Below are 12,776 nucleotides of genomic sequence, written 5' to 3'. Positions count from 1 at the left end.
GCTTAAGAGACGCCATGCTAAGTGGCTAGAGTTTATAGAGACCTTCCCTTATGTGATCAAGTACAAGAAGGGGCAAGAAAATGTAGTGGCCGATGCACTCTCAAGAAGACATGCATTGATCTCTACTATGGAGGCAAAGGTACTTGGGTTTGAGCACATCAAGAAGCTATACAAAGATGATCCAGAGTTCGGAGAAGCTTATCAAGGGTATGGCAAAGGAGCTTTTAGCTCATACCACTTGCACAATGGGTTTCTATTCCGAGACAAGAAGCTATGTGTTCCTCAAGGGTCTTTAAGGGAGCTATTGCTGAAGGAAGCACACAGTGGAGGTCTCATGGTTCATTTTGGAGTGGACAAGACATTGGCAGTAATAGCTGATCACTTCTTTTGGCCGCACCTCAAGAAAGATGTGGAGAGACATTGTTCACGCTGTGTTACTTGCCACAAGGCCAAGTCCAGGTTACATCCTCATGGCTTATACTTACCTTTACCTATTTGTAATGCACCATGGGTGGATATCTCTATGGATTTCGTACTAGGTTTGCCCAAGATCAGACACAAGGACTCGATCTTTGTTGTTGTGTATCTTTTTTCAAAAATGGTGCATTTCATATCATGTGACAAGTCCAATGACGTCACACAAACCGCAGACTTGTTCTTCAAAGAGGTAATAAGACTACATGGAGTGCCGAGAATCATTGTCTCTGACCGAGACTCTAAGTTCTTAAGTCACTTTTGGAGAACCCTTTGGAGAAAGTTTGGCACCAAGTTTCTGTTCTCTACAACTTGTTATCCTCAAACGGATGGACAAACTGAAGTGGTAAACCGTACATTATCTACTTTACTTAGGGTCACTCTTGGTCAAAATTTAAAAACATGGTTAGATCATTTGCCTTTTATTGAATTCGCTTATAATCATGCTCCTCACTCGGCTACTAAGATGTTTCCTTCTGAAGTTGTGTATGGTTTTAATCCATTAACGCCCTTGGATCTTTCACCGATCCCACAAGCTGAACAAGTCAACTTAGATGGTCTTAAGAAAGGGGAGTTTGTGAAAAAGATACATTAGAAGGTCCGAGATAACATAGTGAAGAAAACGGAGGAATACAAAAAGAGAGCTAACAAAGGACGCAAAATGCTTGTATTCGAACCAGGATAGTGGGTTTGGGTACACATGAGACCAGAAAGATTCCCACAACAAAGGAGTTCAAAGCTTGCACCCTGAGGAGATGGGCCTTTCAAAGTTCTAGAAAAGATCAATGACAATGCAAACCGATTGGAACTTCCAGGTGAGTTTAATATCTCACATCATTTTAATGTTGCTGATTTGTCTCCTTATGATGCAGGTGACACAGTTTTGAGGACAAAACCTCTTGAAGAGGGAGGGAATGATGAGGTCATCGAACCAGAATCAAACCAAACACTTGTTCCTGTGCTCAAAGAAGCACCAATGACTCGTTCCAAAACAAGGAAGCTGAGGGAACGGTTCGACTTGGCCGTAGAAGCTTTACTAAACACCATGGAGCTTGGAGATGCATTTAAAACCGGTTCACAAGAGTACAACATGCGAGACAGCCCCAAAGCACCCGAACAAGACAAAATGGAAGGCTTCGCGCGTTTGAGCCTCAAAGAAGACCAGCCTCGACCCAAGCAAGGTATACATGTTTATTTGGCAGGAAATTGAGCTTGGAACACCAAGAATCTCGAAGAGACCGCCTCAGAGCTTCAAGATACAACAATATCAAGACATGAAGCCGATAGCGAGCAAATGGAACAAGAGGAAGGACATGAAGCTGGACACAAGAAGATACTTTAAGAATTCACGAGACATGACGTTAGCAGAACTCAAGATGAAGAAAACATCAAGACTAATGAGCTGCATGGACTGGAACGCGACTCAACCCCACAACAAGCAAGCTCATAACCGGCCATAACCAGGTATTTTCAATTTATACGATTTGTGCAGGTAACATGGAAGTGTCCTAGTGGTGTCTAACATGCTAGAGAGCCTCAGAGATCATCGTTTCAAGTCCAGGAAAGGTTGCACGTAGTTAGTTTATTTTCTTTTTAGTTTAAGTGAACTTTCCATTTTTTGTCCAAATGAGACGTCTTGCCATTTTTCTTATTTACTTTTTACAAGTCATGTTGTCTTCAGTTTATTATGCCGTTTTCTTTTATTGAGTCAAACCCTAGAAGGTTCAAAGCTGATGGACTATTAATCAAGTCCTACATGCAGCTGTTGTAGACACATTTTTTACCCTATCAATAAAATAATGCTGTTTTCCTCTTAGTTTGTGCTTGAGAGTCTTTGCTTGTGTTTTTGCGTGTGTGATTCACCGAGAGAAAATTTTGCAGTATCAGAGATCTTCACATCATCTCTGTGGTGCCTTCGATCCACTTCACAACCATTCACCAATCCTTCAAAAGAAAGCGTCAAAGTCAGCTTGACAGATCCCATCTCGATTCAAGCCTTGTGAAAACAAGTCTTGTCTTACCATCTCCATCCACTGATCCACACGAGAAAGCGTGAAAGACAGCGTGTTGATCCCACCAAACATCGATTTTACAATCTTATAAGCCTTACCCGAGTCTTATATCATCTACTGCCTTAAACTTTAGCCGACTTACTATCTTATATAAATGTGATAATTTGCTATCTTAATTAATATAATTAATATAGAGAAGTGAATAAGAAAAAATCATTCTCTCTCTTCTCTCATCTCTCGCTCGTCTTTTACTCTTATATACATATATATATATATATACTAACACAAATCTCACGTTCCTCCTCTTCATCTCCTCTTTTTCTTTCTCGTCATTTATTCTCTCAAATACATATAGCTATATAACATATACACAAATATATCTCATCTCATATATATAATATCATATAATTTTATAACATTTAACAGATTTTAATCCAACTCAGCTTTTTCTGTTTTCAACAAACCATTGTATCATTATTTTATTCAAATCACCATTATAAATAGTCTAATGGTCGGAGTGCACTGGAATTATCTGGATCAACTGTAGTCTTCACTTGAACCAATCTCTCAAAGTTATTCTTAAAATACTTAACTCTGTACACTTTACCTTCCTCATACGTGGAGTTCAAATTCTTACCAATGTCAACGTCTCCATAGTTCAAAACGCCTCTCTTGAATTTTTCGACACGTAAGGGCTCATTTCCTCGAATACTCTTTCCATCTGACTCAAGCAATCGCTAGACGAGTACTTAATCTTGAATATTTTCCCTGCTCGGTGAGGAAACACAGTTTTTATAGCCGTAATCTCGCTCATCCTCCCACCGTAATGGTTCCAATAAGCCACACGTTCTCGTTCTCTATCAAAATCTTGAATATTGAAGCTAAACCAGAATTGAAGATTGGTTTTTGCACGTAATCAGATTTTCTTTTAATCGGATTGGTTCCGCCGCTAAATTCCCCTGGCGCCTAGATCAGGGCAGGAAATCCACATAAGTGGTTGCTTTTGTTGGCGATGTTGTCAAATTTTGAATTCGGATTGGACCCACGCAGTGTCGAGTTTTGGATTGATCGTCGATTAAACATGCCAAGAACGACTCAATCGACGGTGGATAAGACCATCGTAGTCATGGCCTCCACTAGGGATTGATCATGGCTTGGATATGAGTACAGTGAGCCGCGTCAACGATCGCGACTGGTTAAGTGCCGTTGAAGTAACGAAGGTTATGGATGTATGGTGAGGAAGCTAGTGTTTTTGTTGCGTGTATGTGATGTGATTGGGAACTTTGGGTCGGAGGGTTTGAAAATGGTACGGTGTAAAACTTTCTTGGAGTTTTGTTGGTGCTGCGAATGATATTGGAATCGTAATTAAGGAGAAATGTCATGATTACTAGGGTTTGAATTGTTGAAGATTTCCTTGTTTATTGTTCTGCTGAGATAATAATTTTTATATATAGTTGGATTCTTATATAGTTTATTAGATTTGTCTTGAATATACAGATAGATTGCAAACAGTGATAAAAAAAAGTCTAAGGATGCAAATCAACAATAGCTTTTCTTGCTATTGATCTCATCCAACATATAGCTCCAGTTTCGAATAGCTACAAGCCTACAATGTATTGTTGAAGGTTTAGATTGATGATATTGCCATTGATGATGTGGTTTAAGTTCTTATTGTCAACTTCTATCTTTTATTTAAAAAGTGACCAAGATGCTTGCATTTCCCATAGCAAAGTTGTGCATTCTTCCTCTTCCTGTGTGTGCCCATACCACATTCTAAGAAGAATCCATTGTTGTTCCGAAGAATCCACCCGAGCCCCTAAAGGGTTTTCTTTCTTCTATTGAGAGGATCGATCTCATATAGTTATATATTGTTCTGCAGATTTAGTCATCTAGCACTTTATAAATAGCTTCTGGTGTTTCTATTTTTGTCAATTTGATGTTGTAGTTTACCCCATAAGGTCAAAACCTAAACCACCGGTTAACTAAACTGGTTTGTTTTGCATCATCTCATAGATTTCATATTTTGATCATAGCCTCATATATTAGAAGCAAACTTGGGTTATGTAATATCAGATTTATGGATTACGTACAGGAAGGAAGTTAACAACAGAGTATTCACACTGTGCACAAAGAAGTAAACTGAAGTTAACAAAAGAGTATTCACACTGTACAGAAAGAAGTTACCGTAATTGCACAAAATCCCCCAAAAGATAGCTAACAAAAAACGCATTTCGACAAGTTTTAGTAAGAATATTGTATAAAGGCAATGGCCTCTCCCTTTTTAGAGATTAAGAAACCTACTCCAGGGCTAAAGTTTGTAAAAGACTATTCACACTGTGCACAAAGTAACTCTTGAGGTGTCACGATCAACAAGCTGCTCAAATGGTAAATGCAATAAAGATCCTTGACCTGCAAGTTTTCATTAAAAAAGACAAAACTAAGCATTGAGACTAAAGAAAATTGCACTGAAAACATCATTATTAATAGTCCATATTCATCACCAGAAAGCACACCTGCAAGAAACCATCATATGGTAACAAATCGACAAAGCTCAATGGCAGGGAACAAGTTGGGTGTAAGCACACGCTTCAATGATTCGACCTTCCCCCAAACCTCGCCATATTCACGCCTTTTCAAAGAAATCTCTACGCACCAAATTTCTGCCCGTGGCCAACTCCAACTATCAATATACTGACTAGCACCCAAAATCACCAACTTTCCACCGCGATTCGCCACACTAGACACATTATAAAACAGATTAGGCAAGCCATCGTCTAATCCACTCACAGGTCCCCAAATCTTCTCTTTTGGATCATACACGACCAGTAAATGTCCAAGCGTACGCAGACAATCAATGGAATACAACAAATCATCCACCACACAGCAAGGCCTGAGCCATAAACTCCCTGCTTGGTTTTCCCAAAACCATTTACGTTCCCTGGGTTCGTAAACAAAACAACCTGCAGGATCCTTAACGTAAATCTTTTCGTTCATCACCACATGCGTCACAAACTCGGACGACCCTGGCACATAACCTTTTTTCCAATTCCAGCTAGCGTAAGGGTACGGACCACGCACAGTATCCCAAACCTGAGTCTCTAAATCAAACACTTCGATCCAATCCCAATCCTGATATCGCTTCTCGCAGCCTCCGATCACGTATATCTTCCCGTCGATTACTCCCGCGGCTGCGCAGTAGCGAACCCGTCGCATATTCTGGAGCCAGCGATGCTTGTGGGACCTGCAATCGATGACAATCACGCCCGAAGTGTGTATGTACTGCCCATAAGATCCGCCGATTACGTAAATCTCCGGTCCGATTGTGACGACGGCGGATCCAAAAGGTATCGGAGGAAGCGAACAACCGATTCTGCACAATCGCGAGATCTTGTTCACACGATGGAGGATGTACCAGCTCGGGGGATCGTGAGGAGGGAATCCGATTAAGGCGTAGAGAACCGATTCGTCGAGGCCACGTGTTAAGCGCGTTTCGTAGAGTCTCGGAGAAGAGATGAAAACGTCCAAGATCCTTGAGACGACTTGTAGCGTCGGGTAATTGCTTCTCCGGGTTTTTGCGAGGATGCTTTCGATGATATCGTCTGGAAGGTCAGTTAAAGAAATCCCAAGATTATGTTCTTGCGGTTTCTCGTTCTGATTCTTTACTTGTTCGTCTTCTTCTACTTTTGGTTTCTCGTTTTGATTCGCTTCTTTGTCGTCTTCTTCTGGTTCTTCGGGGTGATGAGCTTCTTCATCTTGCGGTTTCTTCTCGAGATTTTCCGGCTTCTTGTTTGGGTCGCCGCCGTTAGATTCGTCGGGAATTTCAGTGATTTCAACCATCGTCGTGTGAAAGTCAGTCAGCAGCGAAATAACGGAAAGCGAGCGTAATTTGATTTTTTTGAAAACGAAATAAAAAAGCTCTCTTGGGTATTTATAGAGAGTAAAAATTAATTCCGTAATTTCATTTTAGCGAGTGAGTGCGTTTTATTCTCCATCATTTCATCGTTTCTCATTTTAGAAAACGATCATCCTTATTTTCAGAAGAAAAAAAAAACACACAAAATTTCTTTTAAGTATAGTTTTTCACCTTCTTAAATCTTCTTCTGGCATATTATCACTTATAGAAAAATGATAATGTTGTTTTTCTTCACTTGTATTTTCATCAACAAAAACGATAATGTTCTTTTTCTTATATAAAATAGTTTACTGTTCAACATTTTTATTTTTTTTTACTTTTTTTAGAATTCCTCCTCTAAAAGGATGCTTCGGAGTTAAGAATATAACCAAAAAGTGTTTGGTTATAATATTGTATATATAACTAGATTAATATTACATAATATGATAAATAATATTATATTTGGTTAAAAAACATTTAATGTTAAGTAATATGATATGTGAAAAATAAAAATCATCAAGAAGAGTTTTTACAACGGCTAGTATGAACGAAACACCCACAAAACCCCCCTCAAAAGATAGCTAAACAAAGATACATTTCAACAAGTTTTGCAAGAATATTGTATAAAGGCAATGGCCTCAAATCTACTCACATGCTAATTTTGTAAAATAGTATTTAAACTGTACACAAAGGTTAACAAGAGGACGAGTTACTCATGAGGTGTCAAGATCAACAAGCTGCTCAAATGGTGAATGTAGTAAAGATCCTTTCACCTGCAAGTTTTCAGGAACAAAACAAACACAACTAAGCCTAGGTGACTAAAGAAAATGCCTGAAACATCATCATAATAGTACATACTCATCATCACAGAAGCATACCTGTAAGAAACCATCAAATGGTAACTGTTCGACAAAGCTCAATGGAAGGGGATATGTCAGATGTAAGCACAAGCGTCGCCGATTCGACATTCCCCCAAACCTCGCCATCTTCACGTCTTTCCAATGCGATCTCTACGCACCAAAGGTGTGCTTCCTTCACTGCTTCCTTCTCTGCTTCAATCCAAAGATCCTGTTCACTAGTACCCAAAATCACCAACTTCCCACCGAGATTCGCCATTTCAGACTCATTATAAACCAGACAAGGCAAGCCATCTACAGCTCCCGCAGGTCTCCAACTCTTCTTCTTTGGGTCATACAGAATAGGCAAGCCATCTAAACCTCTCACACGTCTCAGACTGTTCTCCTTTGGGTCATACACGAACAAGAAATGTCCAAGCATGGTATACAACAAATCATCCACCACACAGCATGGCCTATACCAGGGTCTCTTCAACCAATGTTGCCATTTACGTTCTCTGGGTTCGAAAGCAAAACATTTTTGAGCATCCAAAACGTAGATCTTCTCTTCCATCACCACATACGCCACAAACTTGGTCTCTGACGCTAAATTCAAGCCACACATTTCCCAAACTTGAGTCTTTACATCAAACACTTCGACACAATCATAAGGCAAAGGTCGATCCTCGCAGCCTCCGATCACGTATATCTTCCCGTCGATTACCCCGGCGGCTGCGCCGTAGCGATCCATTCGCATGCTCGGAAGAGAGCAAGACCTGTGAAACCTGCAATCGATGAGAAACACGCCCGATGTGCGCATGTTCTGGCCGACGGATCCGCCGATTACGTAAATCTCCGGTCCGATTGTGACGACGGCGCATCCGAGAGGCATGGCGCGATCAAGATTGATTCTGCACAACCGCCGAGAGTTGTTGTTACCATGGAGGATGTACCAGCTCGGGGGATCGTGAGGAGGGGATCGAATTAAGGCGTAGAGAACCGATTCGGCGAGGCCGAGGCTTGAGCGCTTTTCGTAGAGTCTCGTTTCTTTCATGAGACCATGAAAGAACCTTGAGGTGCGTGATAGTTCCGGGTAATGGCATCTCCGGACTCTTGTTGCGATGCAGGTTTCGATGATATCGTTTGGAATCTCGGCGAAAGAAGTCGGAAGATTATGTTGTACCTCTTCTTCTTGCGGCTTCTTGTTTGGATCGCCGTCGTCGGGAATTTCAGAGATTACAACCATCGTCGTGTGAAGTTAATCAGGAGCGAAATAACGGAAAGCGAGCGTAATTTGATTATTTGAAAACGAAATTAAAAGCTCTCTTGGGTATTTATATAGAGTAAAATTTCATTCCCTAATTCATTTTAGCGAGTGAGTTAGTTGTATTCTCCATCATTTCATCGCTTTTCATCCAAAAAAAACGATCATCTTTATTTCCAACAAAAAATAATACAAACTTACTATGAAATTGTTAGGTGTAACTTAATCACTTAATGGTTGTGATGTTCATGCATGAACATAGACAGATCTGATGAGAGCTTCGCTGTGATGTTCATGGCTTCAGGTCTATCTTACGAGCTTAGCTCAGTAACATAGCTTCTCAACTCCCAAGTCAGTTGTGGCTATAACCCGGAACTAGAGTCAAACCCTTCTTCTCCACTCTTCTCTTCCTCTATGTGTTCAATTTAGCTTCAATCTTAGGTGATTTGTCAAGAAGAGAGCTTACTTCAGTAACATAGCTTCCCAAGTCGGTTGTGGCATAAACACCAGAACCTGAAACAGAACCAGAACCGGGACCAGACTCAGACCCTTCTTCTCCACTCTTCTCTTCCCTTTGCTTTCTAGTCAGCGTTCCATAAAACAGTTTCATTGCAGCTTCTGTCGAGAGAGCATGCACAGAGTCGTGTAATTTCTGAAACTTCTCTTTAGTTTCTTGTTCATCGATAAGCTTTTCTCTTAGCTCATCAGGGAGGAAAGCCAACGCACTTCAAAAATTTGTCAAAACAAGAATATGTATTAGACTACTAATCGATATGTACAATCTGTGTAACCACATCACAGGAGCACAAAGCTAATCTAGTAATTTACCTGGAAACACCTCTAACAAAACCAAACTTGTAGCCAGCAAGAACTGATTCCTTGTAGCCTACATTATAACCTTCTTGCGCAGCAGCTTCTTTCCCAGCAGTAATCCCATCACGGTATCCAGCCTATGATATTGAATCAGCAGAAATGCCAATCATACATAAATGTTGATGAAAAGTGGTTTAAAGCATTTTCATAGTGAATAGGCCATTAGAAACTAATCAATTTAGAACGGATACCATGCGAAATTGCTCAAGTCTCTTCTCAGAGTCCTTGTTCATAGAGTAAGCTTCACTTGATTCTTCATCTGAACTCCCGAAAAAGGACCCATCTAAATCCTCAAGACTGTGATCATCATTACCTAAACCAAACGATGATTCTGTGGAAATCAAACATTAGCAATGCATTTAAGTTACTGCTCTAAATCCTAAATAACCCAGCAACAACAAAGATTAAGTATTGTCTTAGTAAACTATGATAGTATGATCATCGTTACCTAATTTCTAAAGTATTATCTTACTAAATTCTAAAGACTGTGATCATCTATTCCTACTTTCTAAAGTATTATCTTTCAAAATTCTCGAGAATGTGATCATCATTACCTAAACCAAACAATGATTCTGTGGAAATCAAACATCAGCAATGCATTTAAGTTAATCCTACTCTAAATCCTAAAAACCCCAGCAAACACCAAGATTAAGTATTATCTTAGTAAAGTAAGACCATTGGAATAAGAAAATCAAAACAAGCAAGAGACAAAACTTAAATTGAATTCAATTGCGTATAACCTATGAAGTAAGATTCTCACCAGGTTTTGAAAGCTGCAAACTTTCTTTGTAAAGCTCTTTGGCGAAATTAGGCTTCCCATCTGTAATTTTTAGAGAAGAAACTCAGCAGAAAGAAAGAAACTGGAATATAATAGTGACGGAAGAGATACGAATCATTGTCACCATTGTGCCCATCCGAGCGAGCAAACGAGGGTCGGTCATAGGAGACCTCTCCGGCGGAGACGTGGCGGTCGCCTTCTCCGTCGTTACTTCCGGATGGGTGCGCGACGAGAGTGCTGGAGTTAGGCGGCTGTTGCTGCGTCGCATGATCTCTTTCAATTGACATCGGAAATTAGGGTTTGCAGAGTGAAATTTAGAGCTTTTCTAAACGGAGAGGAATCTGAGACGGAGGAGAGAGGAGCTGTGCTAAAAAAAATCGGAGACGGAGAGAAAGCTGTGCTCGAAATAGGTGATTAGTTTTTTTTTTAAACTATTTTAATTATTTTTTAGTAATTTAATTATTATTATCTAAAGTATATTAAAGAAGATTAATATACCTGTGGTATGAAGAAGGGGCAGATGGAGGAGGGCGATTTAGGCGGCTCGAGGGTTTTGGTGCAGGATGCTACGATGGTGGATATGTGTGGAAGGGAGAGTCCTCTGGGAGAACCGCCTGATAAGGGAGGTTCATGGGCAGAAAAAGTAGTGGGGAGCAATGTGGGGGGGAGGTTGTCGCCGGAGACAATATTGGATGACGAGTTTGTTGAGTCGAGGATGGATTTGGCTTTCCCGGATGGGGAGGATGGGGAGCCAGTAATAACTATTGGGAAGGAGGTGCTGGATGTTTATGAATGGATTGTGGAAACGCTGTATGATCGTAAAAGTATTGGGGAGGCATATTTCGATAGCGATGTTAAGTCGAAGGCTAAGGGAGCTATGGAAGCCTAGTGGGGCTATGTATGTCATGGATCTCCCGAGGCAATTCTTTATGGTGCGTTTTGAGAAGGAGGAAGAGTACCTAGCAGCATTGACCGGAGGTCCATGGAGGGTATTCGGAAGTTATCTGTTGGTGAAAGCTTGGGCTCCGGATTTTGATCCGCTGAAGAATGATATCGTTACAACGCCAGTATGGGTGCGAATATCCAATATACCGGTGAATTTTTATCACCAATCGATCCTGCTGAGGATTGCACGAGGGTTAGGGAAGCCTATCAAAGTTGATTTGACCACATTGAATTTTGAAAGGGCTCGGTTTGCTAGAATTTGTGTGGAGGTGGATTTACGGAAGCCATTGAAAGGTTCAATCCTCATTAACGGGGAGAGATACTTCGTCGCCTATGAGGGACTGACTAATATTTGTTCAGGGTGCGGAGTTTATGGACATTTGATTCATTCCTGTCCTAAAGTCACATTGGAGAAGGAGGTGACTATGCAAACAGTGTGAAATGATGAGACAGTGCCAAGGGAGCATGTGCAGGGAAGTGAGGGCTTTACGGCGGTGAAAAGGGACGGAAGGAGAGTAGCGCCGCCGCAGAGCAAGGTGGTGGTTGCGACAGGAAAATCGGGAGGAAATCTCGGCCGTAATCTCAGGGAAATTATTCGGCCAGATTCGGTGAATATTGACGTTTCCAATAAATTCGGGAGTTTGGAGATTGAGGAGATATCTTCGGAGGATATTACTGGATCTGGTGCAAATAAGGAAAATGAATTTCGAATGATACAGTCTCGGAAAGGAAAGGGTCCTATTCAAGGGAGTGATGCGCGGGAAAAGGTGGTTTTTGGCCAGGGCCATGTGGGCCGAGAGGAGGGAAGTAAGGAAAATAAAGCCCAAGCGAGTAGGAATGGTACAAAGGGTGTGGTAAATGGGCCTAAAGCGCAGCAGAAAAGATCCAACAGGCCTGTTAGGGGACTTGTCTTCGGTCGTGCCTCTGAAGAACAAACTTTAACAACGAATGGGAAACGGCTAAGAGTTGAGAACAATCCTGTTGGTCGCGAAGGGGGGGTTTTCACGGGTAGTAGAGAAGTGAGTTCAGCAGGAGATGGGAAAAACCAAATGGAGTTGGGGAGCGATTCTCTGGGTCCCATTGAAAATGCAGAGGAAGAAAGCCCGAGAGAAGTGGAAATGCGAAGTGGCGCCCCTGATGAGGGGGGGGGGGGAAGTCCACCAGAAAGCATGACGGGGTTCCCCGGTAATTCAAAGCTTGATAAGTGTAGTGATGACGAACCTGTTATTTTGGAATTGCCGGGGGGCAAATAAACCCAATTTCGCAGATCAATAAGGTATATGCTGAAGAGGTTCCAGACTGATATACTAGCAATTTTTGAAACGCACGCAGGAGGCGATAGTGCAAGTCGAATTTGTCAAAGTTTGGGGTTTTCTAACGTTTTTAGAATTGACGCTAATGGGCAGAGGGGTGGTCTTTGGTTGTTGTGGAGATCAGAAGTAGGTAATGTGATGATTGTTGGGACCTCGGAGCAATACATTCACGCTCGGGTGGAGAATGGGTCGGAGATAATGCATATAATTGCGGTTTATGCGGCCCCATCAGTGAGTAGGAGGAATGGCTTATGGGCTACTCTGCATGATGAGATTCAAGGAATCGATGGACCTTTATTTGTTGGGGGAGACTTTAACACCATAGTCCGTTTAGATGAAAGAGTGGGGGGAAATGGGAATTTGTCACTAGATTCATTGTTATTTCGCCA

At 41.3% G+C, this 12,776-nt stretch overlaps 3 protein-coding genes and 1 pseudogene across 4 annotated transcripts; 1 reads left to right on the top strand and 3 right to left on the bottom strand.

Moving 5' to 3' along the window:
- Positions 1–5,012: 5,012 nt before the first annotated feature.
- Positions 5,013–6,323, bottom strand: LOC18991600 (putative F-box/kelch-repeat protein At2g29810). Its single transcript, XM_006395982.1, has one exon. The coding sequence runs from the start codon at positions 6,321–6,323 to the stop codon at positions 5,013–5,015; it is 1,311 nt and encodes a 436-aa protein (XP_006396044.1).
- A 946-nt stretch (positions 6,324–7,269) lies between these two features.
- Positions 7,270–8,460, bottom strand: LOC18991604 (putative F-box/kelch-repeat protein At2g29810). The gene is made up of 2 exons (XM_024153316.1): positions 7,655–8,460; positions 7,270–7,606 (listed from the first exon to the last, which is right to left on the bottom strand). Exons 1-2 carry the CDS (start codon positions 8,458–8,460, stop codon positions 7,270–7,272), a joined length of 1,143 nt encoding a protein of 380 aa, XP_024009084.1.
- Positions 8,461–8,621: 161 nt separating this feature from the next.
- On the bottom strand, positions 8,622–10,528 carry LOC18994753. 2 transcript variants are annotated; one of them, XM_006395980.2, is made up of 5 exons: positions 10,254–10,528; positions 10,112–10,171; positions 9,543–9,664; positions 9,307–9,428; positions 8,622–9,203 (listed from the first exon to the last, which is right to left on the bottom strand). In XM_006395980.2, the coding sequence occupies exons 1-5, from the start codon at positions 10,414–10,416 to the stop codon at positions 8,891–8,893; spliced, it is 780 nt and encodes a 259-aa protein (XP_006396042.2). In that variant the 5' UTR covers positions 10,417–10,528; the 3' UTR covers positions 8,622–8,890. The 2 variants fall into 2 exon arrangements, with proteins under 2 accessions (XP_006396042.2, XP_024008231.1); XM_024152463.1 differs by having other exon boundaries at positions 8,623–9,203; positions 9,543–9,682.
- Positions 10,529–10,700: 172 nt separating this feature from the next.
- Positions 10,701–12,327, top strand: LOC112084059 (annotated as a pseudogene).
- The last annotated feature ends 449 nt before the right edge of the window (positions 12,328–12,776 follow it).

This window comes from Eutrema salsugineum, unplaced genomic scaffold, assembly GCF_000478725.1.
Source record: "Eutrema salsugineum unplaced genomic scaffold, Eutsalg1_0 scaffold_5, whole genome shotgun sequence".
In the NCBI taxonomy this organism is placed as follows: domain Eukaryota; kingdom Viridiplantae; phylum Streptophyta; class Magnoliopsida; order Brassicales; family Brassicaceae; genus Eutrema; species Eutrema salsugineum.
Note: the sequence above shows the minus strand (reverse complement) of the source record. Positions and strands in the feature narration are given on the sequence as shown.